The sequence below is a fragment of the Diplotaxodon limnothrissa genome, linkage group LG19, assembly GCF_057381915.1.
Source record: "Diplotaxodon limnothrissa isolate DT_005_m linkage group LG19, D_limnothrissa_male_GT1.1, whole genome shotgun sequence".
NCBI lineage: Eukaryota > Metazoa > Chordata > Actinopteri > Cichliformes > Cichlidae > Diplotaxodon > Diplotaxodon limnothrissa.
The window spans coordinates 16,503,360-16,530,138 of NC_140614.1; the positions used below are offsets into that span (position 1 = coordinate 16,503,360).

The 26,779-nt window shown below is 42.0% G+C and overlaps 2 protein-coding genes and 1 pseudogene across 2 annotated transcripts; 1 reads left to right on the forward strand and 2 right to left on the reverse strand.

Annotated features, from left to right (window-relative positions):
- Positions 1–5,670: 5,670 nt before the first annotated feature.
- LOC146611966 (b(0,+)-type amino acid transporter 1 pseudogene) lies at positions 5,671–8,522 on the reverse strand (annotated as a pseudogene).
- Positions 8,523–9,840: 1,318 nt separating this feature from the next.
- On the reverse strand, positions 9,841–20,150 carry utp25 (UTP25 small subunit processor component). Its single transcript, XM_085342950.1, has 12 exons — positions 20,050–20,150; positions 19,048–19,087; positions 17,570–17,774; positions 17,260–17,487; positions 17,011–17,099; positions 15,865–16,275; positions 15,534–15,750; positions 15,250–15,452; positions 14,015–14,197; positions 13,732–13,841; positions 13,358–13,603; positions 9,841–10,220 (listed from the first exon to the last, which is right to left on the reverse strand). Exons 1-12 carry the CDS (start codon positions 20,148–20,150, stop codon positions 9,965–9,967), a joined length of 2,289 nt encoding a protein of 762 aa, XP_085199076.1. The 3' UTR covers positions 9,841–9,964.
- A 2,153-nt stretch (positions 20,151–22,303) lies between these two features.
- Positions 22,304–22,978, forward strand: grxcr1b (glutaredoxin and cysteine rich domain containing 1 b). Its single transcript, XM_085379187.1, has 2 exons — positions 22,304–22,783; positions 22,937–22,978. The coding sequence occupies exons 1-2, from the start codon at positions 22,349–22,351 to the stop codon at positions 22,976–22,978; spliced, it is 477 nt and encodes a 158-aa protein (XP_085235313.1). The 5' UTR covers positions 22,304–22,348.
- The last annotated feature ends 3,801 nt before the right edge of the window (positions 22,979–26,779 follow it).

Here is a 26,779-nt window from a genome sequence, read left to right on the forward strand (position 1 = left end):
TGCAAACCGAATGCATTCTACTAGTGTCCTCAAAGTCAGAGAAAGACTGTCTTCAGTCCTCAATATAATGTTTTCTTGTGTCTGGACCTACATGAATAGTTTGGAGAGCTGTACTGGCAGCAGAAAAATACCTAATCTGAGAGAAGACATGAACATCTGCTTAACAATGTTAACAATGTTATCATAGAAAGGACATGGCCAAGTAAAGACACCAAGTTATTCTTTGCCTCACAGCTCAGTCTGTCCTCAGTGTACTTTCAGAACTGATAAAACCTGGTCAATAAAAAGCAGAGTGCACATTTAATGCAGTTACTCTGTGTTTTTTCTCTCATTACTCAACTACTTAAACATAAGCTTTTCAAAATAAAACAACTTATAAATAAAATACAGGCGGTCGGTATCACCATCTGTATATGAAGAAATGACTTCAATGTTCAGTTCTGAATTATAGGTGTTTAATTCACGTGTTTTACCTAGCTCCGCGTTATTAGGGCAGGGATAGCTCAGTAGGTAGCTTGGTGGCCCCATGATCGGAAGGTCGGGGGTTCAACTCCGCTGAACGGCTACCCTGAGGTACCCCTGAGCAAGGTACCATCCCTACACACTGCTCCCCAGGTGCTGCATTGGTGGCTGCCCACTGCTTCACTGGGTGAATGGGTTAAATGCAGAGGAACTATTTCCCTATGGGGACTAACACATACACACATTAGTTATAGTTTCAAAAATATTTTAATAGTTACTATGTGTTAGGTATTTTAGCACTACGGTTAGCATTTACAGGATATTGTTTTATAGTGACATTATGCAGGAAAACTCTGTCATTCAATAAGGCCCCTTTGTTTTAGTTATTTTTCTCTTTGACCCAAGAATTGATGTGTGAGAATCACAGGCTGGTACAAGGTTGAAATACCACAGAGATCACTCCCTCAGCTACATTAGTTTCTTAATCTTTTAGACGCCTGTTGAAGGCCAAATGGTTTGTTTCAGATTTCACTAATGTAAGAACTCTTTGTTTTGTGCCTTGAAAATATGTTGCTGAGATAATCACAATTGTAGCTGAACTGATAAACTACACAAAGGATGCTTCTTCACCCAAGGGCAGGAAGACGCTCCCTTATCTTGGTCTGTACTGGTTTAAACTGATAATCTGCTGTCTCATGAATTTTACCCTCTATATAAACTGTTGTACTTGTGAATAAAGTTGAGTCAATTTGGGAAGACAATCTAAAGCAGTCTCTGTTTTCTTGTTCTCCCAAGCTGCTCCCGAGCTCGTACTAACACGCTGAATGGCATGCTTGAATATTACTTGAGAATATATTTGACTGTGTTACAGACTAAGGGACATTCTCTGCTGATAGGTGAAGGTACATTCTCTGCTGATAGACGTCCACGCCTCGGAGGAAGCCGATCCACGGAGTAGACCCTGGAAACCGTTTCCTTCACTATGTACTTTAGAAAAATATAAAAACTAACTAAATATTTTGGGGGTACAAAAATATATGTATATATACTAGAAATACCCATACATTTGTAATAAGACAGTAACATTAAATGGTAAAAATGGTAAATGGCCTGTATTTTTACAGCGCTTTACTTAGTCCCTAAGGACCCCAAAGCGCTTTACACTACATTCAGTCATTCACACACACACATTCACACACTGGTGATGGCAAGCTACACTGTAGCTTAACAAAAATAAATGTATAACTATGCAATGAATGAATAAGTGAGAATCTTAAATAACCACTCCCACTCCAGAAACTAAAAAGCTAAAAATAAAAATACGAGAAAAATAAAACTGCTTAGCAATATGCTCTCATGAACAGCACGAGCAGTTCTGCATGACTTAGCACAATCCTAACTACCAGGTTATAGCGCTGTAAAGCCTGCAAAACCACAAACTCTCCAGTGCAAACTGTGGGTTGAGATGAGATTTTTGCATTATGAACCGTTTAAAGGCACTCAATTTCTTGCTGCGAGATGCCCCAACTAACACACAAAACACCAGATTTAAAGTTGCCGTTGCACTCAAAAATATTTATTTGGGGATTTTAATCCTGAGCCACATCTTATCAGGAAACCTGATAAATATAAATATTTGTCTACTCTGGGATAAACTAGTGTGGACCAATAGATTAGGAAAATGAGTAACTATTATTCTGTTATATTCTGAAAGGGAAAAGAGATTTTCTTTTTATAGGGGAGAAATAATTATTTGATCCCCTGCTGAATGTTTAGAAAGAAAAGAACAGCCTCTAATATTGTTAGAGCAAGATTCTTGTTCATTGTCTGATGTTGTGTTAAATGTCTTTTCTATTGCTTTTGCTTGACTTGCTGTTTGGCTAACTCTGACATATTTACATAAAGATGCACTGTCCCGTTTAAATAAATACATTAAAAATATAATAGAGCCGAATAAACTAAATAGATAAATGCAAACGGATCTAAGCCTGAACACAGGAGCACAGAGTGAATCTGGACTTCAGGAGAAAAACCCAATAATCATTTAATGGGCTCATGTTACCAAATAAATGAATCTATCATTCAACATCTGGGCTACATCCATCTTTGTCAGACATTAAATCATTAAATTATTCTCAAGGTCAACTTAATAATTTATTGAAAAGCTGACTCTTAAAGGTACCAAGATTTAAAATGTGTCAGAAATGAGTAACAGCTTATAACCGTTTAAATACATAACAATGTGATACATGTACAATGTTCCTTAATAAGAGAAAAAAATATATAAAAGTGATCATATTCTTTTTCACTTGGTCTTTATTACTAAACAGAGATTAATTTGACCAAATCATTCAATCAACGCCTACTCCGACATCGTATTGCATTTACAAACTTGGGCGTCTACGTCGCCTGCCCGCCTGTGTGATGAATACCTCATCTGCATTTTATGGCTAAAAGGAAAAAAAAAAAGTAGTTATACTCAAATAATGTTGTTTATTAAAATGGGTTTCAACAGAACAAGTTTTATGATAAGAAACTATTGATTTAAGTTTAGGGTCTTATTATGCTGCCGGAAGATTAGAAATAGGAAGAATATCAACAGAAAAAAAAACGTTTTTCTTTATGTGATGTTATAATGCACACTAGTAACAGATAATCTTTCTGTTAGATCTAAAATTAAACCGTTTATTTATTTATTACCAGGGGTGGAAGTAACGAATTACAAATACTCACGTTACTGTAATTAAGTACATTTTTTGGGTACTTGTACTTTTACGAGTAATTTTTCAAGTGTGTAATTTTACTCATACTTGAGTACAACTTACACCATGTAATCTACTTCGCCACTTATAAAATCAAAAGTCACTACTGAGTACGCCCACAATTTGAATTAATATTCAAACCTTTCGTCTGCATTTTTGCAGCCAATAAGGCCGTGCAATCGCAACCGCGCCAATTTAAGACGTAAGCAAAGAATAAACTCCGCTGCAGCAGCAGGCACAGGTGTCTGGAGGTGCTAAATGGTGGAGTATAAACTACTTTATAGACGAAAGATTTGGAGACAAAGAAGCCAAAATGGAGACAGAGGACAACACTGTCAACCATGAAAACGACGTAGAAAAGACGGAGGACGCGTGCCCGTGGCCATACCTGGAGGAATTTTTCGTGTACAGAGGAAGAAAAGGAGACAGCGTCCAGATGCAGTGCAAACTTTGTTTGACCTCTACAGTCATTTCAGCTTACAAGACTTCAGCATCTAATCTAAAAAAACACATTGAGGTAAGAGGTTTTACAACTATACGTGTATGATATTGCTTTCTTATTTTTCATGTGTGTTAAGGTTACTAGTTTGGCTAAGATATTGTCACCGCCATTGGTTAGCCTGATATTAAAATAAGACGGAGCTAGCTAATGTGCGTGTGTGCATGCATAATTGAGCTACAATTCGTAGGAATGTTTTAGCTTATTATTTGGATAACCACCGTCATTACAATAAATTAAACTTGTAGTCATTTAAAACTCACAGGCCTACAATCAGCTGGCCTATTTAAAAAAACAAACAAACAAAAAAACAAACAAACTTGAACACAGTGCTGAGCTGCATCTCAAATTAATCTTCCAGCTCTCAGCTGACATGTACCAGAGCCCGATTGATGGATCAGTTGATCAGTATCATTGGCCTGATATAGGTCTATCATAGTGACATGGCTCTTAATCAGTAGGGTTATATGTTTCCCAATATGATATCTTTTTTTAAAGAACATAATGTGGATTGGTTTTATTTGTTAGCTGTATGGGCAGCATTTTTGTGTATGTGATCCCTTTTCTTAAATTAGATTTGCTAGATACACATATTTTGCTCTCTTAGTATTTTTAGGACCTGACTAATACTGAAAACTTTAGGGTGATACTGATAAAAAGGAGTTAAAAATTTAGATACTGATACATTGGTCGATACTCTTTTTACAGATAGTATACATATTACAGAACTTAGAATGTATACAGAAATTCATGTTTTTTGCAATGATCGTTCAAAATTGGTTTACACTTGTGAATAAATACAGCAATATATCTGCAAAATTTGACCAATTCACCACTCTTTTATACTATGCTCAACAATCAAAGATTAGCTCAAGTCTAGTTGAATAATGTTTTAAAAATGTGTTTTCTTTTAGTGTTAATCACAGTGATGTTATGAAGTAATGTATGAACCTGACGTATGATAATATTTATCTCTACAGAGGAAACATCCATCGAAGACTGAGCAGTACAATATCACTGTGGCATCAACATCTCGACAGCGAAAGACCACAGCCACACCAAACAAGCTCTCAGCAAATACACAAGCCAAGTTACCAGACCTGATGTTGAGAGCTGCAAACAAACATGTTCCACAAGCAACTGTTGACAAGCTTGTCATCAATTTCATATGTGAGGGTCTACAGCCATTTGCAGTGGTAGAACAGCCATCTTTCAAAGAATTGGTTACCACATTACAACCTCAAGCCAAAGTCATCTCCAGACCCACTGTCCGTGCCAGAATCTGTGAAGCTGCTGATCACATGAAGATGACTTTGGTTGCAGCATTGGATAAAGTCAAATTTGTTGCTACCACTACTGATTGTTGGTCAGCTCATCAGAAAAGTTACCTTGGAGTCACATGCCATTGGATAGAGGAAGCGTCCCTGGAAAGAAGATCTGCAGCACTAGCATGCAAAAGATTGAGAGGGTCTCACACATTTGACATGCTTGCTGGTGCGCTTGATGATATCCATTGCCAATACAAGATTAGAGGCAAAGTTGTAAGAACCACAACTGATAGTGGATCCAACTTTGTCAAGGCCTTCCACATGTTTGGGGCACAAAATGATGCAGATGAAGCTGAAGATGAAGCAGACCCAGAAACTATTGACCTGACTGACCATATTGACTACCATGAGGCAAGTGCAATTCTTGATGAAGACTCTGGTTTGGAGTATCAACTTCCGCCTCATCAGCGATGTGCATGTCACCTGCTAAACCTTGTGGCAACAACTGATGCTGCCCTAGCAGAGAGCATGAATGAAACCTACAAGAGGCTCTCCCGTGCAACCTTTGCAAAATGCCAGGCCATTTGGAACAAAACTGGCCGATCTCATTTGGCTAATGAAGTGGTTGTTGAGTTTAGTAAACTTTGGTGAAATTAGAATACCAAGGAAAAAATAACACTTAAAGAATTATTGCAGCCGTCGAATATTTCTGACAGTATGCTACTGAGGGCAGCTAACATAAGAGTTATGAGTTATAAGATATAATCTAAGTCGTAACATTGCTGTATGGAGCTGCAAATTTGGTTGCAGGTTAACATAGCTGGACTGGCCATCGGGCTTATTTGACTTATTTTTTATTTTTTTTGTAACGGCATGAACAATGAGAGGTGGTGGATTGGCCAGATGCAGGTCGATGTGTAGAAATAACTCCGTTGTTTGGTGGTGGCTATGACGGGGCTTCCACAGAGGCAGCAGGTGGATGAGGGAAGGGGAGGCAGGAGGAGAGCCCCGAAGCAGCCGCCAGTCCGAGTGTCAGGTGAACTGAACTTCAGGTAAGAAGTTATGACCTGCAGTCTATCTGGGTCAGATATAAACCAAGTTTAGGTGGAGTTTATTTTCATGTTGCTGACTTTTTACTGTCAGTTGCAATAACTCGTACTGCGTTCTAGCCAGCTTGACGGAGTTTTTATACAGCTGGGTGGGTGCTATGATGTTACTGATAGTGAACTTTATTTTATTCATAAGGTTAGTTAGTAGAGTTGCCAACGGCTCCTTAAAAAAATGGAATGGTCCCTCATTCAGAGAAAATATTACACGTTTCGTATTGAGCTGAGAAGAGACGCAGTTTGTCCCGAACTTCAGCTAGAATGGAAAAAAGACACAAAGCTGGAGTTATTCTGTCGTTACGCTGCACAGCTGCCTCTTCTCTCATTCTCTCCCCTGCCTCTCCTGTTGCTACTTCAATCATGAAACTGATCAATGATCAGCTGATCGGCTTTTCTCTCTTGTTTGTTTATCGCCCACTTTGCGCCAGAAAGAGGAAACCAGCAGATATTGCGCTAAACAACAGCAGCACGTTTAAGCTTGATCAGCTGTTGTTAGAATGTATTTAATATTAATTTCTAGTATCAGCTGATGTTTGCTGGAGCCACAGCTGTAAAGCTGCTGGTCATGATGTCTGTTTAGATATGTGGTGAGAGGGAAACATGAAGATGAAACCAGGAGATGTCCTTACTGAATCATCAGAGCTGAACAGGTGATGGAGAAACAGGTTTACCTTTTAGGTGACATGAATGAGTTGAAGTTATCAACTGTTTCTGAGAGATAAATAACACCAGGATCCTTTTTTATGTAGCTGACAGCTGGTAACTGTGCAGGGGCGGGTCTAGCAAAGTTTTGCCAGGGGGCCAGGTAGGGCATTAACAGGGAAAGGTGGGCACAAAGAAATACTTTTCTTTCTTATTCTCATTTAAAATACCTAGTTTTTATTAAATAATTATCTAAATCTTACAACCAAAGTTTTTATCTGACGTAAAATGTATAGAAATCATACATATACCAACAAGACTGTACATCACTGTCACAACAGCATTTGTTTTCATTCAAAGTCTTTATGGCTTTAATACCTGGTGGGTCGGTCTGTAGTAAAAATGCCCAATTTTTTTGTCCCAGTCCAGCCCTGCAGGTTAATACTGGCAGTGTCACCATGCCAGCTGACTGTATTTTATCATCAGCCAGTGTTGTTCTTTATCAATATTACCAAAGTTTACCATAAGGCAGCATAGAAAGTATTTACTTGCTTTCAGGTTTTATTCAAATATTAGTCTTGTCAGTTGTTTCTCCACTTTTTTCCTGTTTCAAAATCAAACACCAGTTTGTGAGAAGATTATCTTCTTTTTTTAACAGGCAGATAAAGTTTTGCATTGGCATTGGCTAATTTGTCAATTGTTTGTTACAAATGTTCATATTTTAATATTCAAAAATGTTTTTGCCCAAAACATATGTGCACTATATGTCAGTAAAAATACTATGCAAATATTGCTGTCCTTGAATGCTGAGTAAACACTGACAAAGCACTGATTGTATCTCTTGTACTTTATCAACGCAGTATCTAAAAACTTTGCACCGTAGTGGTTAAAATCTCATTCTAATAAGAGTTAAAAGTGCATTTGGTTATTAGGTTTATAGGATTATTGAATTATGGTTAAGGGTTGGTAGAATTTTTTTTTTAAACATTATCTGCCAATTAAATCTGCCACCCTTCTCCAAATCTGTGCCCCTACCTGGCCCCCCCAACAAAAATTTTCTAGACACACCACTGCCACTTACCTCGGGACGTTTTAACTCTTCAGTCACTGAGTTCAGATTGTTCCAGCCGTCGTATGACCACAGCCCCTGGTAGAAAGCAATTCCTATTGAATTGACGCCAACATTTGTGTTCTCAAAGGAGTTTTCAAAATTCTCAGTGTGGCCTTTGATAAGCATCACCACACCTCCTATGATAATCCCTGCCAGAGCCAAGACTTTGACTACAGTAAGGAAAACTTGGATTGACATTGCAAAGCGAACTTTCATGCAGTTCACGGTGGCGAGCGTGATAATTGCCGCTGCGGCCACGCACTTCACCACCAGCACCGGAGGGGGGCAGTCTCCGTAGAAAGGAGTCACAACATAGGTAGCAAAACTCAGTCCTATGCCAGCAATGCCTGCAGGTCTCACAAAGAGCACAGAGCTAAAGATGAACATGAAGGCAAGCGCTGGACATGAAGTCCTCAGAATGTAGATGTACTCGCCCCCTGATTCTTTTATAACTGTGCCGAGCTCGGCGTAGCAGAAAGACGCCAGAATCGCCAGCAGGCCGCAAGACGCCCATATAACCAGGCTGGCACCGGGGCTCCCGATGGAGCTGATCACCGTCTGTGGGGTCATGAAGATCCCAGATCCGACCGCCGTCCCCACGATGAGGGACACGGCTCCCAGCATCCCCAGCTCCCGCTTTAGTTTGAGCTTCTGCGGCTTTTCTTCTGTCATCACTGCAGTTAAACAGCTGCCTACAACCTGACACCTTTAACAGCGGAGAAAACACTATAATAGCGTGACCAAAGTCACTATTGCATCAACATAAGGAGTTAATTATTATGTGGGCGGCTCATACAACCACCTGTTTTGCTTGGTATTCTCACACGTTTGCTGGGCTTCACTGATTGCCTGCTTCAGGGACGACAGGGATGCCCAGCACCTAAGCAGCCCTGAGTCAGAAATATGTAAATCAGACCGCAAAGACTCTCTTGTACTCCTCCATTGGCCTTGAGATGTTATGTTACCCGCTAATAACATATTATCCCAATAGAGCATATCACGATGAGACTGCAAAATAGGAGGTAGAGCCTTCCGCTTTCAGTGTCCTCTAGACAAGGGCTGGTTTCACAAACACACTCTAGATCAATTTTTAGGGTAAGACTAGACGTCATTTTGTGCATTTGTTATTCGAATGGAAGTTAGACTGTTTTACAAAAAGACCAATTCAAAGCCCTAAAATAGTCTCCTTACCCGCAGGACAGCTTAAGCCTTGGACTTATCAGCGCTTTGATCAGCTGCATTTAATAAAAAGAGGAGAAAAATGGCTCATAATCTATGGTTCACCAGTATTTTTACACATTTCTGCATGCATTATCTTTTGTGTTGTCTCTTTAATGTATTGTTTCAATTAATAGTGGCCTCTATATACTCCTCCAGCTCTCTTTGGTTCCCTCATGCCCCAAACCTGATGTAATAGATTGTTACCCCTCCACTAGCCTTACTTTGCTGGGGTTTCTTGATGCTTAAAGACGGTTATTATCTCCCCACCTTTGCTTGTTTAGTAGTCATAAAACAAGAGCAAAATGGAATTAAATAAACAACCTGTAAAAATAGTGTTCACCTTCAATGACCTGTCTGAAATGGGGGTCTTCTCCTAGCTTTGAACCCTCAACATCAACATTTACATGTTGAGTTTGTGAGTTTTAGTCTCTCCACATTTATATCCATGACAATCATGGTGACATTAAGGTTTTAATCTACACTGTCCTTGTTTGAGTTTTATGAGGATTAATCTGAACTATAAATCATGCAAAGCTACTCTCGCAGGTTGTTTTGGCTTGAAATTCTCATAAGATTACTGCATTATCACCTCATGAAAACTATTATGCAATTATTTTGGCACTTCATGGCCGTGTTAGGTCACATTTTGCTATGCATGAACTTTAATCAAGTAAAAGATAAGGAAAGTTTTTAATAATAAACATCCAACTCTTCTTATCAGTGACAAGTTAATAATCTCTTTACAAATGAAAGGAATGTTGTTGCAGGAGACCATAAAACAAAGCCAATAAACATGTTTTCTGGTGCATTTGGAAACTTTCCTGATTATTAAGCATGGTAAACACCTATGCTCAATTTACTCCAGTGGTCCTTTTCATATTCATCCAGTGTCATCACACATTTTTGTCTTCCCCTCCCGTGACAAAGAGGTGAACAGCCTTGTTGGAGTTCAGCATCTGTCCTGCTCGCTGTGCTCCGGTGATGGCAGCCAGTTTGTGAGCGTCGTAGCGCGAGTAGAGTGCCGTGCAGGTCCAGCTGGCCTCCTCCCCCTGAGTTGCTGTTGCCAGCATGTTACACACCTCGCTATAGAAGTGTGGGAAGGAGGGCAATCCATAAAATATCAGGTTCTGGATCCCTTTGATTGTGTACCTAAAAGAAGCATGTCAGAGATCAGACTCTTTTAAACCAAGGACAACATGGTCCATCATCTTCTCACGTTTTTTCCAGCTAAAAACCCTGGCTTTATACTTGGAGGAGCTGACTGTCATCCAATCTGCAAGCTGGATTTCTGATGCTGATGCAAACCAAGCTATGGTAATACAAGGACCAAATTCCCTGCAATAATAGGCCAGTTCCCTTAAAGTCCACAAAACACATGTAGACTGGTTGGATAAACTTCAACACACATTTGAATGCCCTTGAGAAGATAAAGGCCTCGTCCAGTGATGAAAAAAAAGCAGTGAAACAGTTTTACCTAGAAAGATGCCAAACTGAGGGCAACCTGGGTTAGACTAGTAAGATTTAGTAATAAGATTCTATTAAAATGAATAGTCAGCAGCTTGGATACCCAAGTTGGTGCTGATCTTTCAAAGGTTTAAAAAACAAAAAACCCGACTAACTACAGACGAGCAATTGAAGTGTTGCTAAAGGCAACGGAAAGTGCATTAAAGTAGGCCAGGTGCATTATAAAAGCATGACTAAGACATTCATTAAAAAAAAAAGAAAAAAAAGCTTAGAGCCACCAGCAGTGCTTTAAGGGAGCTGACATAGTTTCTTTTTATTGGCACATAAATTACGGTGTCATCTGCAATTAGTCCCATAGGGAAAAATAAAGAGAAGAGAATTGGCCCAAGAATTAAACCCATTGGACTCCACATGCAAGAGTGGCTGAGGAAGAAGTCTGTCACCAAAACGAGCCGAGAAGGTTCTCTGTGTTTAAACCACCCTCGATGCCTTAGTGTTCTACACGGGACAAGAAACTTGTGTGGTTCACAGCATCAGAAGCATCAGTAAGATTTAAAAGCACAATAATAGTGAAGTCATGCAATTCACAAAAACATGGATGATTTTCAGACCAGACTAGAAAACTTCCAAAATACTGTAAAAAGAACTGCCGTTTTAAAAGTACAGTTTTCTCTAAAACTTTAGGTATATATGGCAGTTTTTAAATAAGTCTAAAATTAGAGAAAACCAAAGCATTAGGATTTGTGTTTTCATCGGCAGGAGTACCACAGCTTATTAACATCAGTCTGAACGGCCTATTTATTTTAAACAGTGGTCTGAACGATTGGTCCAATAGTCTTCCAGAGCTCTTTAAAACGGATCAAGGGGAGCAAATTAATGGGACAAGACACTGGCTAAAGCCGAGTGATTATTCTCTTTAAGCGAGAGGATAGAACTGATATAAACTGTCCTTTATTATCTCCTACAGCAGAGGATATACTAAACCAGTTTCTATAACAAGAAACGTTATAAGTACATGCATTGCTGATGCGATTTGACTTTTCAACAGCCTGTTTAACCCGCAGCTGAACTATCACGCCGAACGATTACACTATCACGCTGGTGTAATAAAATCTTATCAAGGTGTTACCTTGAGAGCATAGATTTATATAAGCTTCCTAAATTGAGATCGTGAGCTGTATTAATTGATCAAAGTGCATTCAAGGATTTAATGTAACTTAATTTGCTTAGTAATAACTGTTGGAGTAGCTGCAACCTTTAATTTAAATAATTTTCATTTCGGATCAGCTGGAATAAGCCATGAATGCAAGGCTCTTTTTTTTTTTACGTTGCAGTAATTGTAAACAAGGAGGAAATTAGTTGGATAAATCTAGCAGAAAATGGCTTCATGTTTTCTTTTGAAATATTTAGGAGTTATTCCATGATTAGACATTTATGTGCTCTAAATTACAAAAAGAAAGAAAGAAAAGAAGCATCAAAGCAACAACAAGATGAAAACACCTGACAGTACTACAATTCTTCTTCTGACTGCTCCCCTAAGAGGTTACCACAGCAGATAATCTGGCTCCATTTCAGCCCAGCCCTCTGTTACACCAAACCTCTGCATGTCCTCCTTCACTTTATTCACAATTCTTCTCGAGGTCTTCCTCTTTGCCTCCTGCCTGGCTTCTCCATCCTTTGTCGAATATATCTCATATTCTTTCTCTTCACATTTCCAAACAAGCTCAGCATTGGCTCTCTAACGTTGTTTTCAAACTGAGCTGTCCCTCAGATTACTTATTTCCACTCTTGTCCAGGTCACTCCCAATGAAAATCCTACCATCTTCAGCTCAGCCTCCTGTCTTTTTGTCAGTACCACCACCTCACAAACCACACATCATAGCAGCTCTCACTACCATCTTGTAAAACTTCGCTTTCACTCTTTCTGCTATTCTTCTATCAGGTATTTAAAATCTGCCTGTTCACCTCTTCACCTGTTTCCCCCAGAACAGACTAGAAAACTTCCAAAATCTCCCCCTTATTCACACACACATTCTGTCCTGTCATCTGCAGAGACTCATGCTTGACCCCGTCTGTCAACCTGTTCATCGCCAATGCAAACAACAGGGGGCTCAGAGATGATCCCTGATGCAATCCCACCCCCACATTCATGCCCTGTACCAGGCTCACATACTTCTCTGCCACTTGTGACTTCATCATACAGTACCATAGTTTCTCTCTTGGCAACTTGTCATATGCAGCTATCAGGTGAGTGCAATAAAATGGATTACAAATATATATCAGTTATCTGGTGACGTTAACTCTAAAGATTAGTGCCTTTAAAGCCTTCACAGCCGACAGAAGCGACGGATATAAGTTCTCTTACAGTTGAATCTCTAAAGTTTAGTAAAGCCAAAAGAAAAGTGTTACAAGCTGAACAGGTAATAAGCGACCAATTGGTAAAAGCTGGTACAGTCTTGTTATTGAAACTCCCACAACAGGGATGTTTTTTTGGCTTTAGATTGTGACACTTTGAGTGGGTATAAAATTTATTTGGTTGCTGTTTGAAAAAAACAAACAAACAAATTAAAAATCCAAACCAGATCTTAAATGTCTTTTTAAGGCCCCGAAAAACATTAAACATTAAACAAAGCTACATTTTGACCACCCTTTGCACCCTGAGGGTCTTTAACTTAGGAAATTCCCACCATATTTAACATACCAAAGTTATTGTACAAAATAAATCAGATGACTCAGAGGTGGTCAGGTGGTTTTTTTTTCTTCAGATTTGTTTGATTTACTATGGAAAAGGCCCACATGACAGGGCATTACAAAGAACTGACCTCTTGTAGAAGTGAAAGCGCTCCGTAAAGAGCATGAACTGTTTCTCCCCCTTTTGGAAAAAGTGGCGTGCTCGGGACACCTCGGATTTGCTGGAGTACTCGCAGACGCTGGCAAAGTTCATCTCCTCTTTCTTCATGTAGTTACGCAGCCGAACGTAGTCGAAGTAAGACGGGATGTAGATCAGAGTGTGTGACATAACCGAATCCTTGTACTGCGGCAGCACTTTGTCTATAAAGAACTGAAACCTATACACAAAATCGGAGAAAACAACCAATCAGCTGCCAGGACCTATATCGTAGAATGCTGTGAGAGAGAAAAAAAGAGCACTAATGTCAGGAGACAGTTTAGGGTGAAGGTACACGCTGGACTTTACCGAGCATCGTGGTCGATGAAGCTGGCGGAGGAAAACATCTGGAAGACATGAGGCAGCTGGACCAAGACCTGGCAGATGGAACCAGTTTTTGGTATGTTCTTTATGACAATCTGAGCCAAAAAACACACAAAGAAAACAAAAGAATTAACACCTTAGTTAAAACCAAATCAATATGAACCTGCAGATATTTCCGAGCCTTGTTCTGAAAATGTTACACGATAAAGGGTGTACATCCACCACCTCTCTCTCTCTCAGCAATAGTAAAGTGTGAAGTGTGGCCTACCTGTCCGCGGTAGTTGGCGCAGTGCTTGGAGAGGATGTTGTTGATCTGTGGGTCCTGAATGGAGCTGAAAACCAGCGTCTGCCTGTAGTGTCGGGCCCAGTTGTTCAGATTCCACATCCTCACTCTGGAAAAGTCGACACCGTGGGAGTCCAGCGGCTGCAGGTTCATGTGCTTCATCACATGCTGGTGACCATAACGGGGAAAAACAAAAGGAAGGAAATAATAACATTATGAGGAATTATGGAAGATAAAAGCTCAGAATTTTCCTGCTATTCATTTAAATCAGATCTGAAAAAATACATTTAGAGGAAAGATTTCTCTGATTTCGTCGTTTTTGCTTCTCCTATTAAAAACGATGTAATGTGGATTTTTAAATGTGCTACATAAATGAATGATTATTATTGTTATTACATCCAGAGTACTTTGTAAGTAGCATCTGCTAATAGCTGATCCAACATAGTTTTAATGGTACCAACTTGTTCAAATGTTAAATACTAAGGACAGTCACCATGTTTTTCAACCATTTCCGGAATTACTATGCTACTATGTGCCAGACACTAATAAACAGAAATGAAGAACACATTAAAAGCATTAAAATGAAAATCAGGGCTTGTATAAAGCTAAAATGTCATAACTTTATAACAGCTATACATACTGATTTAAAGTGAGGGTGCAGGGGAAGTTATGCTTAAGAACGGGTGAAAAGGTCTTAGTAAATACTAAATAACGTTGACGCCTATCCCTACATAAAGGCTTAAAAGAAAGCTTAACTCAGCTCATGAATTATTCTACAGGTTGGCATTCTCGTAATGGCTTTTGTTTCCTTTATAATCACTCAATTAGGTCTGTAAGCTTTTTGTTTCCATCAAATCTGTAAAAAAACATAATGAACTTCCTCCATTATCACACTGAAGTTTAATTATTACACTGCGCAGATAAGAAACAGGATAAAGCAAGATAATTTTCCAACTAAGATTAAAAAGTACATTTCATCACTCTGGATGGGATTTAAATTGCAGCAGTAATAATAATAATAATAATAACTCAAATGCACTTTGGACTTTGATTGTGATAAATGAGTAGAGCAGGTAGCAGTAAAAGCATGAGTGAAGTAAATCTGGTCAGAATGAGTCTTAAATGAAGCTTTCATCTCATGTTTGCATTTAAAATGCAAACATGTTTGTTGTTTATGCCCAAAATTGCTTCCTAGACAGCAGAGGGCGCTACGTTCTTACCAGCACGTGCTCCCAGTTCTGCATGAGGAAGACGTCTGCCTGATCCACCACTAGCAGTTCGATAGAGGACAAGAAATCAAAGTCTCTCTTGCGTTCTCCTTCTGCTCCCAGCACAGTGCGAAGGCCCAGAGGAGACGTGATGATGATGTCGGATGAGTAGAAGGGGGCATAGAGGCGCATGCTGCCCTTCAAAATGGAGACACCTGGAGAGGACAGAGCAGGAGAAGGTCAAAGAGACAAACTCGGGTTTTTAAAGAAGCTAGGGTTCTTTTTTCAGAGCGTACCTATCCTGAAGTGATCGTCCACGTTGCCTGTAAAGATAGCGTTATAGTCGTCTGGTCTCTGCAAATTGGGCGGCTTCTCATCCTCGTCCTCTCCAAATTCTTCCTTGAACTTCTTCTTGTTGCTCACCATCACTTTCTTGCCTTTAGTCTCCAGCAGGCTGATGAGCGTATGGACGACCTGCAGCGCGCTTCCCCGAAATGGAACGAGGATCAGGACCTGACAGATTCATCAGGGCGATGACAGCAGGTTAGCAGATACTCAGCAATACTGATATGTAAGTAAAAAGAACAAGAACAAAAAGAAGAATAAATGAACATTTCTGTGGATTACTTTTGGCCTGGTGAGTCCTTGGTCTCGGAGTTCATCCTGTGGCTCGGCTCCGGCTTTAGTCCGACTCTTCTGCTCTTTCAACTGTGAGTTATGAGCCAGGACCTGAGAATTAGCCTTCAGTACATGGTTAAGCACATGGAGGCAATATGCACTGCGCACATGTGGTCCCTGCTTGACAGGGCATGTCTCCGGGTAGTACAGATCTTTATAGGAGCCCATTAGGGCCAGCAACTCCAGCTGGAGAGGGCTGATCTCTTCGGCCTGCCCTTTATGATTGAACGTCTGGTTCAGATCCCTCCAGCGTGTCTCCACAAGTTTATGGAAAACTGGGAGGTTTGTGTCTGTCTGGGGGCCGATAGGGCCAAACTTCTCCAGGGGATTGGTGCAAAGCAGAGTTCCCAGCTTTGGCCACTAAGAAAGAGAAAGGCAAAGGCTGAAACTTTACGTTTTGTAATATGATAAGAGCGGCACTTCAATTTCAACTTTTATATTCCAATTCTTGGGAATATTTCTGGATATTTATATATTAGAGTTATTTGTATTAGAGCTATTCTTTAACGTATTATTTGTATTTTAATTTGTTTGTTAATGTTCTTATTGTCATGGAGCAACTGAGACCACACAACTTCCTCTGGGATTAATAAAGCATTTCTGATTCAGATTTTATGACCTATCATGCTTTTACTTCTTTTATGTGATATATACACGTATACAATAATGGATGCCAATATTAAACATTCCCAGAACATGTGCAAGTTGCTCCCGTGAGCCAGAACCTCAGTTTTAGGCTTCATATTTTACTTATGGCTCCGTGTGATGTCACCGAGCACAAATACGCTTAACACAATCACCTCAGGCACATGGCTTGGGACTAAAAGCACATAAAGTCCACCCCTCCTTGCTAATCAAACCCTATGTTTTAGAGGTGGAACCAATCTGAAGAAAGTTTGGGGGGGGGGGGGGGGGGGGGGGGGGGGCCTTAAAGGAGAAGGGGCTAACACGGTTTTTGTCAGGCAGAGGAATATAAAATGAGGGGCTGCACCAAGGATCAGCAACATAAAGCTACTCTACGACTAAAAAAATGCAGCTGTCGATGAGCATTAGAAGTCTCCTTTAATGAAGATGTATTTAATGAGACTGGTGTACCGTAATCTGAGTCTTTGATTTGCAGCCCGATGTTATCTTCTGCACGTCCTCTTCGTCAAGCTCTGTGTCCAAATGCTGGACAAACATGTCTGTAAACAAAGAGCAAAACTATAAGACACACCATACTCGTATCTAGAGCTGATAAAACAAATGTACAAGAAAACATTTAAAAATCTGTTTTTTAAGATACTAAATAATTCTGCTAAAGAATTCAGGAGATCTTTTTTTCCCCTCCAACCCTTTAAGTACCTTTACTATCTTCGTCCCGTGTTTCCTCCTGTTCTCCTTTTCCCGTGAAGTTGGTCTCCAGACAGAACTGGGACTCATGCTCTTTGTCTACAAACTCATCTCCCGGCTCCTTCCTGTCATCCTCCCCATCTCCTGCTTCCATCAAAGCTTCCTCTCCATCTGCAGGTTCTCCTTCTCCCTTTTTATCTTCATCACCACCCTCACTTCCCTCCTCAGCATCAATCTCATCTGAGATGGAAAAAACACAAACACATTCAGTGAAATCCAAAGTGGTTGTTGAAATAAAGAACTCTGGAAACAAACAGCTCACCTTCACCAAGAAGCTCCTCCTCTTCTTCCTCCTCCTCCTCCTCCTCATCATCTGTGCTGTCCTCCTCTTCGCTCTGAGCTTCACCTCTTGGTTGGCTGAGAGTTGAAAGAAGTTTCTGATAGGCTGTTTTCTGCTCTGGTTCCTCCTCTTCTTCTTCTGGTTCCAGCTCATCGGCCTCTGACTCAGATTGTTCTGGACTTGACGGCTAAAAATTAAAAAAGGTAGCTCATGAATCCATTTATTATCGCTGTGTTGATGCTGTTCACGATTATTGCTGTTCACTGAATGTGGCATCATCGCTTTGTGTATAATAGTGAATACTGAACCCAAATCTAACCTCAAAACTGGATCAAATGTGATGGTTTATGCAAGGATGGGGTGTCATAGATATTAAAAAAAGTATATTACAGATTAATTATTTTAAAAGTAACTATTTATTTACTCACTTTACTGTCTGAAGAAGGTAATTTGATACACGACATTACTTGTTCATTACTTCAGATGACCTGAGATGCTTGGAATGACAAATTAACAATGTAAACCTTAGGCTAAAGCAGCCACTCCCCAAGTCAAGAGTGTGCAGCCCACTTACTCTTGTTAAGAATGCAACAGAAATATTGTATTTCATTAAAACATGTACTCAGAACCCATAAACCACACAGGCTTTAGGTTATACAGTCATATGCGAACACTAACGCAAGTGACCCACCTGCCACTGGGACACAAACTTACTTACTTATTAAATTTAGCCTTAGGTCACAGTAATGTCACAAACTACCACCTCATACTACCAGTTTTGTTTCCCTTTTTATATAAATAAATACATTTATACAAGTCTGTAACTGAACATACTAGTAAGTAATTTCAAACTGAATTTCTGTTATTACTCTGGCCCACCTACAGTTCCTTAGGCAGCCCACCAGGGGGGCCCTAGCCCACCCTTTGGGGATCAGTACTAAAAAGCTTTGATTTTGTTCCGTGGTCTTCTTTGAAGACCACCACCTGGAGCGCATGCATAGCTGATCACAAAAAACAGGCAGGCATGCAGCCGTCCGCACGGACCCTCGGGCTTGCCGTGTTACGATAAAACTTAAATCAGTCTAACCTGAGAGGACTCATCAATGTGGAAAGTATAATCAAGGCTTTTTTGGAAGACACTCACACAAGACATTAAGTTTTAAAACAAGTCTGACAGCAGCGTTGGTAAAAACGAGCCCAAACTGATAAAATAAGACATTTTTAAATTTCATGTATTAGAGGAGCCAAAACAATAAATACCACCTATTATTACATACTTTAAGTAAAGCATTACAGTGCAATACAATGTAAAAAAGGAAAAACAAAGGCACAAAATGAAACAGAATTTTTTTTCCAAACTATATTTATAGAATCATATACAGGAAGTTGGGGAGGAAAAGTAGACTTTGACAAGCCACACACTTTTTACAGCACTAAACTGTTTAGGACTTTCTACTCACCAGTTCCATTACTTGAGTTTTTTCAGGTCTTTCATTAACTCTGTAAAAAAAAAAAAAAAAGACAGAGAGAAAAAGAGAGAGAAAATTAAATGAAGCTGCTCAGAAAACATATTTGTAAAAATATTGAAATTATTAGGACAAAGTAAAGCTTTGTACTAGTTTTACAACAATGATTAATAATCTGCCACTTATTGTAACCAGTAAGTGCAGTTTATTATATATATATATATATATATATATATATATATATATATATATATATATATATATATATATATATATTAACGCATTGTTCTTTTGGCCTGCACCGCTGCATATGTAGATCAGAGATGGCACCAGAGCTGACCCACCAAAGGGTCAGCTCCCACAAGATGTGAGCTCCTCCTGCCGTCCGCATGGAGTCTTATTCACAGTTTAGGCAGAAAATAAACGAGGTCATCATTTAGAGCTTTAGCGGTGCTCCACCAGTTTCTAATCACACAGAGGAGCAGATAGCAGTGCTGTACCGGTGCCGATGCCTTTCTGCGGCTCTGTCCAGCTCTCCTTGTGTAACAGTCCATCTCCTGAGCTACCAGTAGAAAAAAGTACCACCAAATGCAAACCTATAGAACGATCAGCCAGGAGGTATTAGAAGCGGCGTACCTGCGTCACTTTCCCCAGGGTAGAAGAAACGGTTCTTACTGAAGTTAAAGTGTTAAAGTGTCCCCTTAAAATGCGCCATTCTTCTTCTCTTGTTTCGGCTTTACTAGGGGCTTAACTCACTGATAGTTTCTAATATTAAAAATCCATGTCATCAGGTAAACATCAGCACATTGCCCTCCTTAGAAAAAGTAAATTTAAGATGTTTGCTACATTTCTGTTTGTACTTTACACCGAGATAATACGGGAAAAACTACAGTTACATTTAAAAAATGGAATGAAAAACTAGAAATTAGCAGCCTTGCTAATATAAAGCAGCTTCTTCCTTTAAACCAGACCGGAAGTTGCTGTCGTTCTGCTTACACATCGTGAAAAGGATGTTCCTCTCCAAACTCCTTCAAGTGCTTCTTCTGTTTTTTGGATAAAGTAGTTAGAAACTGCTTATTTTGTTTTCTTTTGCCCATGTTGACACTCTGGTGCAGGAACACGTGTGAGGTCTGCTTCTTCCTCCTCTTGCTGTGCGCCAGCAGCGGGCGCTTCCTGCCATCTACAGGAGCGGGGTGGAATTACAGGCTGGGGACTTTATGATCCGTATATTTTATTTGGCCACGAATTTGCCCGATCCCTGCATTAGGATCAACATTAGGAAATGCACTCGCTAATGAGTTGCATGAGAAGAATGGAGAAGAACTTAACTAGTACATATTTTCCTTTGATCCTAGCAACACTTAAATGACTGGAAAGTTGTTTAGTACAATACAAAAAAAGCAAAACAAAAAACAAAACCCTCACAAACACCTGATTGATGAAAAACAAGGTTAGGTATAAAAACAACCTGCCAGAGAGGCTTTCAGAGGCAAAGATGAGAATTTTGTTACCATTGATAGTTTAAAGACAAGCAGCTACATTCTCAGAAAAAAATAAAAATAAAACTGCAGTTCCTGCTGTGGCCACTTGAGGCTGGCTCGAAAAGTCGATGAATCGCCACAGATTCTAATTCTAAAATAATCAACTTTGTAGTCGATATGAACATGATTACAGCCGAATAATAATAATAATAATAATAATAATAATAATAATAATAATAATAATAATAATAATAATCCTGGTCTCTGTGGATAGCTTCCCATCTTATTTAATAATAACATAACATAAAAAAAACTCACCATCTTCAAATCAAATCAGTTTATTTCTATAGCACATTTTAAAAGATTAGTGTAGATCAAAGTGCTTCACAATAATACCGCAATGCGGGCAGAAACAAGAAACAAATAGTACAATTTCAATTAAAATGTACAATTACATGGTGTAGTGCAGGCCAAGTGAAAGTCAAACTAATTTGCTTCAAAAGCTAAGTTGAACAGGTGGGCTTTTACAATTGAAACAATTGAATAGATTCCGATGTACGGATATCAACTAGGAGATTATTCCAGAGTCTAGATGCAGCAATAGCAAAGGCACGGTCACCTCTGGCTTTTAAACGAGACCTTGGTTGTATTAGGAGCAGTTGGCTGGAGGATCTTCGTGCTCTTTTTGGGTTATACAGGTCAAGGAGATCAGTTAAGTACCCACTAGCTAACTTGATGGTGGTAAGGCTTAAAGTTTTGCCTCTGGCTCTGTTCATTACTTTGTGTGACTTAACTGAACCTACTGTGTTTTACTCTGACAAATAAAATAGCCTGCTGCAAAGTGCAGAGGTTGCAAAAAGTTGGAAATAAAACTAGGACAAGACACAAAGGAAAAGTCAACCTTCAAAATAAAACACGAAGTAACTAAAAGGCAAACAGCACTGAAACTGAAAACAAAGAAACACAACAAAACAAGCTATCACAACAAGAACCAAAATACAAAGCAATAACCTTCCACACTGACTGAAAGGACACACAGTGTATTTATGAGCATGTCATGATTTGTCATGACTCCCACTGCTGACTTGTATCAGTGGAAGCGTGAGTTACAATACAGTGGTCCTTTTCCAGGTGTAGGGAGAGAGATGAGACAGGGGTTAATCCTAGTGGTCCAGATTTTTCCAAGAAAATATTTATGAGATGAATTGAAAGAGTGAGCTTACTGAGGTTCCAGCGGAGAGGCTCTCTGGAGAACCACCATCCGTCATGCCATTTGTTCTTTCTTCATCTTGATCATGTCTACATGCCTAAATGCACTGAGCTGCTGCCATGTGATTAGCTGATTGGATATTTGTGAGCAGTTGAACAGATGCATATAATAAAGTGGCCAACACAGAAAAGAACAATCTGCCTACTTTGGTTTTCGAGTCTGCGCTCTCGTGATAACCTCGGGGTCAGACAAACAAAACGGGGGCCACAGAAAAGGTCACCGGAGGTTGTCTGGTGTTTCCTGGGTAATTCATCCTTGTTGCTGGCCCAGTCGACCATAAAGGATCACACACTTCTGTAGCTGTTTGAAAACTAACCTTGATTAATTATTGAACATGGTAATATCAGTTTACTGTTTACCTGTTTTAGCGGTTACCATGGCAGAAGCTCATTAATTATTAACCATCTGGGTGTCTAGTTTTTGTACTCAGCTCATTTTGACACATCAATGAGAATATTATTGTTTGATAATTGCGCAGCACTGAGAGAGCGCGTCTGGCTTTTCTGAATGGGATGTAAAACATGTGAGACATTCTTGTATTTCAATGGAGAGGCCAAAACTGAAACAGGAGAACGAGAAGGCTGGGAAAACAGTCAGGTTTAGAGTAGCGTCTGCCAACAGTGGCCGGGTCTTGGCGGAGGTGTTCAAGGATGAGAGAGCCTGGTGCGGCTTGGTGGAGGACTCGGTGGAGGACTCGGTGGAGTCTGACTCGACCAGCAGCCCAGAGGCAGAGCAGCAGGGCGGCTCTCTCCCCACCAGCGAGGCCAACCGCCACCTGAACGGTTTGGTGGTGGAAGCAGCCGTGGACGAGAACGGCTGTGAACCCGATGACCTACTTTTGTACGCCAGTGCCAAGAGAGAGATGCTGTTTAGTAACAAGCGGATCAATATATGCAGCAAGAATGGGACCGTGAGAGGAGTGAGGAACAAAGTGAGCGCAGGCCAAGTGCTTTTCAACAACCTCTCCAACATGTACTCCGTAAGTAGCTGAGTGCATCATCAGAAACAATTTTAAATAAAGCTTTATCCTCTTTTATTAACATGTATGAAGTCAGACTGAAAGGTTATGGAATATATCTGATCATGAAGAGATTTCCATGCACTCATAACCCTTATTTACTTTTCCTTTTAGGGTTCCCTTCGTCACCAGAAAAGGAGACCCTGGGAAAAGTAGTGAACAGCGTGGGATTTCACACCGTGGGCACATCAGGGAGGAGCAGTCCTGAGGAAGCTTTGCCTCCACCCTGAATCCCTTTCAGTGACTTCTGTTTCTTCACGTGACGTGGAGTCATTCACGATCCCAGCCTCATATTTACATGTGCCTTCAGGATATTTTTGACCACAAATATTTTTGATTTGACTTCTTGTACTACTTTTCACAGCTGTTTATGGGCAACTAGGAAACTAAACTGGATAGAGTTAATATTTGTACAGACATTGAACACTACAAACGTTTATTTTATTGCAATTTGGAATTTATTGGTGTTTATTTCATTACAACTTGTTGAAAGTAACAACCTGTCCACATATGATTCTATCAAACAAATCTTAAGTTTTAAAAGTTTTCTGGTTTACTGACAGAGAAAAAATGTTTTGTGTGAAGAAACAGAAGGATTGTCCAATTAAATGCGATTTTGTTCGTACAATTTCATTTTAACTCCTTTTTGCATTGAAAATGGAAAAAGTGATTGTTGAGGATTAAAAGAAAGTTTTAGTAGAGATTGATGCTTTGTTTGAATCCACCCTGTGGCCTTTCTTTGCATGTTCTCCCCGAGTCTCTGTGGGTTATTGACTGTAGGCGTGATAGTGAGGATGGTTCTATGTCTCTGTGTTAGCCCTGCGGCAGACTGGCGACCTGTCCAGGGACCCCACATGCCTTCGAATCGAATATGAGCAGAATAAAATGGATGGATGAACAGCCCTTCAAAAATGTTCCACAATTTTCCGACATGTGCTTCATGTGTTTCAGTACAGATTTAAACCAAACAGCTGATAAACAATTTTACTCACTGCTCTGAGATTTAGAGAGTTTCTGAGAAGTAAATTGTATTTTTTAAATTGTGAGTTTATTTGTGCCCTAGAATCTGACACGATTTTGATATTTCATGGAGTCTTTCATGAATGAATAGGTCTTTTCTGTTTGTGTCACGGTCCGGGGCAGCGGCCGTGTGGAGAGTGGAAGGAGGACCCAAAACGCAGCACTTATTCAGATGTGAGGGTGATTTATTGTTAATAACAAACACAAAGTGGAGATGACAAACAGAACTAAGGACGAAACTAAACTGGGATAAACTACACAGAGGAGTCGCAAACCTGAACATGAAGGGAGAACAGCAGGGAGAACACGCAGAGGATTACACCAGGTAGGAACACAGACGACGCGACGAGGAGCAGAGGAAATCACACGCTATAAATACACAAAGAGACACTGGGAAAATCACACACAGATGGGGGAAACAGCTGGACCTGATTAACCTGACGAGACAGGGGAACACTAACACCAGGGACCAACAGAGGGAGCACAAACCCAGAACCCAGTGTCTAAAATCCCAAACACAAACCATCCCAAAACAGCCATGAATAATAATGAAAGTAATAACAATAAGTACATAAACATAAAGTCACTGAGTCATGGTCGCAGGACCATGACAGTACCCCCCCCTCAAGGGCTGGCCCCCGACAGCCACAGAAACACAGCACCAGATCCGGGCGGGCGGCAGGGGGCCCAGGACGGAGGGACCGGACCACGACCACGGACGGAGGCCCCGGACCACGACCACGGACGGAGGCCCCAGAATCCCAAAACAAAGATGAACACAAAACCCACAGGGGAGCAGAGTCCAAAGCACCGTTCAGGAGGCCGGCCACGAAGAAGGCAGCGGCGGCGCGTAAAGAGTTCAGGAGGCCGGCCGTGCGGAAGGCAACGGCGGCGCGTAAAGAGTTCAGGAGGCCGGCCGTGCGGAAGGCAGCGGCGGCCACACAGGCGATGGCGGTCCGGGGGCCGGCCGTGCGGAAGGCAACGGCGGCCAGTCAGGCGACGGCGCTCGGCCAGTAGCCTAGCCAGCGGTCCAGAAAACGGCCGTTTAGCTCCAGACCCAAACGAGGCTGGGCCAGGCGAGGCTGAGGGCACGGAAGCCGGGACCGCAGCAGGCGGAGATGATGATGCAGACACAGAGGCTGGACCAGGAGAGGGTGCAGACACAGAGGCTGGACCAGACGATGCTGATGATGGACCAGACGATGCTGATGATGGACCAGACGATGCTGATGATGGACCAGGCGAAGATGAAGATGAAGCCGGACCAGGCGAAGATGAAGCCGAAGCCGGACCAGGCGAAGATGAAGATGAAACCGGGCCAGGCGAAGATGAAGAAGAAGCCGGGCCAGGCGAGGAAGAAGCAGCCGGGCCAGGCGAGGAAGAAGCCGGGCCAGGCGAGGAAGAAGCCGGGCCAGGCGAGGAAGAAGCTGCAGCTGAAGCTGGACCAGGCGAAGCTGACGCTGTAGCTGAAGCTGGGCCAGGTGAGGATGAAGCTGGACCAGAATCAGGCGAGGATGAAGCCGGGCCAGGCGAGGATGAAGCCGGGCCAGGCGAGGATGAAGCCGGGCCAGGCGAGGATGAAGCTGTAGCTGAAGCTGGGCTAGGCGAAGCAGACGCTGAAGCTGAAGCTGGGCCAGGTGAGGATGAAGCTGGACCAGAACCAGGCGAGGCTGAAGCTTCAGGCTGAGGCGTGGCAGTAGCAGGTGGTAGCGCTGCAGGTGATGGTACTGCAGGAGGCGGCGCTGCAGCCACAGGTGGAGAAGCAGCCACAGGTGGAGAAGCAGCCACAGGTGGCCGGACGGGATCCTCGGGCCCCCCAGCCGACATGGCAGCAGGTGTGGGATGAGGCTGGACGAGCTCCTCGGGCCCCCCAGCCGAAGAAGCAGGAGGCCGGACGGGATCCTCGGGCCCCCCAGCCGACGTGGCAGCAGGTGTGGCATGAGGCTGGACGAGCTCCTCGGGCCCCCCAGCCGAAGAAGCAGGAGGCTGGACGGGCTCCTCGGGCCCCCCAGCAGGCGAAGCAGGAGGCTGGACGGGCTCCTCGGGCCCCCCAGCTAGTGAAGCAGGAGGCTGGACGGGCTCCTCGGGCCCCCCAGCGAAAACAGCCGCAGAACCAGTGGGCACCGGGGCCCCCGGCACACATGAAACAAAACCAGTAGGCACGTGGGCCTCTGGCACATGTGAAACAAAACCAGTAGGCACGTGGGCCTCTGGCACACATAAGGAGGGCTGCAGCTGCGCAGAGCACTGACCCTGCTCAGGCAGTGACAGCCCAGTGCAGTTCACAGCTGGCATCTTGGCCACCAGGGGTCCAGAGTAAGCTGAGGGTAGTAACCCCGCCTCTGGGGAAGCCCCGGAGTGAGTAACAGTCACTAATGTTGCCAGCTGTTGAGGAACAGGTCCGTAATGTAACAGTTCATCTCCCTGCCTAGAAACAGCGGTGGAAAAACAGTGTGAAAACTGTGATTCAGCTATTACCGGAACCGTGGGTTGTAGCGATGCTAGCGGTGATGGTGGCGGCTGAGTGGCTAACTGGAGCGGCGGCAGAACAGGCAATTGCGCCCCCAGGGAGGCTAACGGCTGAGCTACTGACTGGGGAGCTTGTGGCCGAGCACTGAACTGAGCCGGAGAATGGCGATAAAGTCCTGGCTCAGAAGGGGTGGCAGAGACACAGTCTGTTAGTCTTGCAGAGGGTCTGTACACGCCCACTTGGGAAGGATCAGTCACCACGAAGGTGGGTAAGCGATCCATACAGTCTCCCATCCCGCTCTGAATCGCCCCAGAAAACAAAGTCCCGGAAACTGGGGAAGCCAGAACATGTCGCTCGCTCACCGCCTCGGGCTGCTCGAAAGTAAAAGCAGACGGGGGGTGAAGTCCGAGGTCCAAAAGGAGGAACTCCCGCTCCCACGAACAAAGCGAGCCCAGAAGCCATGGGAG

Excerpts from the sequence above, each read along its gene's own strand:
- utp25 (XM_085342950.1), bottom strand. The coding sequence starts at position 20,150 with ATGGGCAAAAGAAAACAAAATAAGCAGTTTCTAACTACTTTATCCAAA. Across the intron at positions 15,453-15,533 it reads GGACGATCACTTCAGGATAG|GTGTCTCCATTTTGAAGGGC; the intron begins GTACGCTCTGAA and ends TGTCCTCTCCAG. Across the intron at positions 10,221-13,357 it reads CGCTTTCACTTCTACAAGAG|GTACACAATCAAAGGGATCC; the intron begins GTCAGTTCTTTG and ends TGCTTCTTTTAG.
- grxcr1b (XM_085379187.1), top strand. The coding sequence starts at position 22,349 with ATGGAGAGGCCAAAACTGAAACAGGAGAACGAGAAGGCTGGGAAAACA. Across the intron at positions 22,784-22,936 it reads ACCTCTCCAACATGTACTCC|GGTTCCCTTCGTCACCAGAA; the intron begins GTAAGTAGCTGA and ends TTTTCCTTTTAG.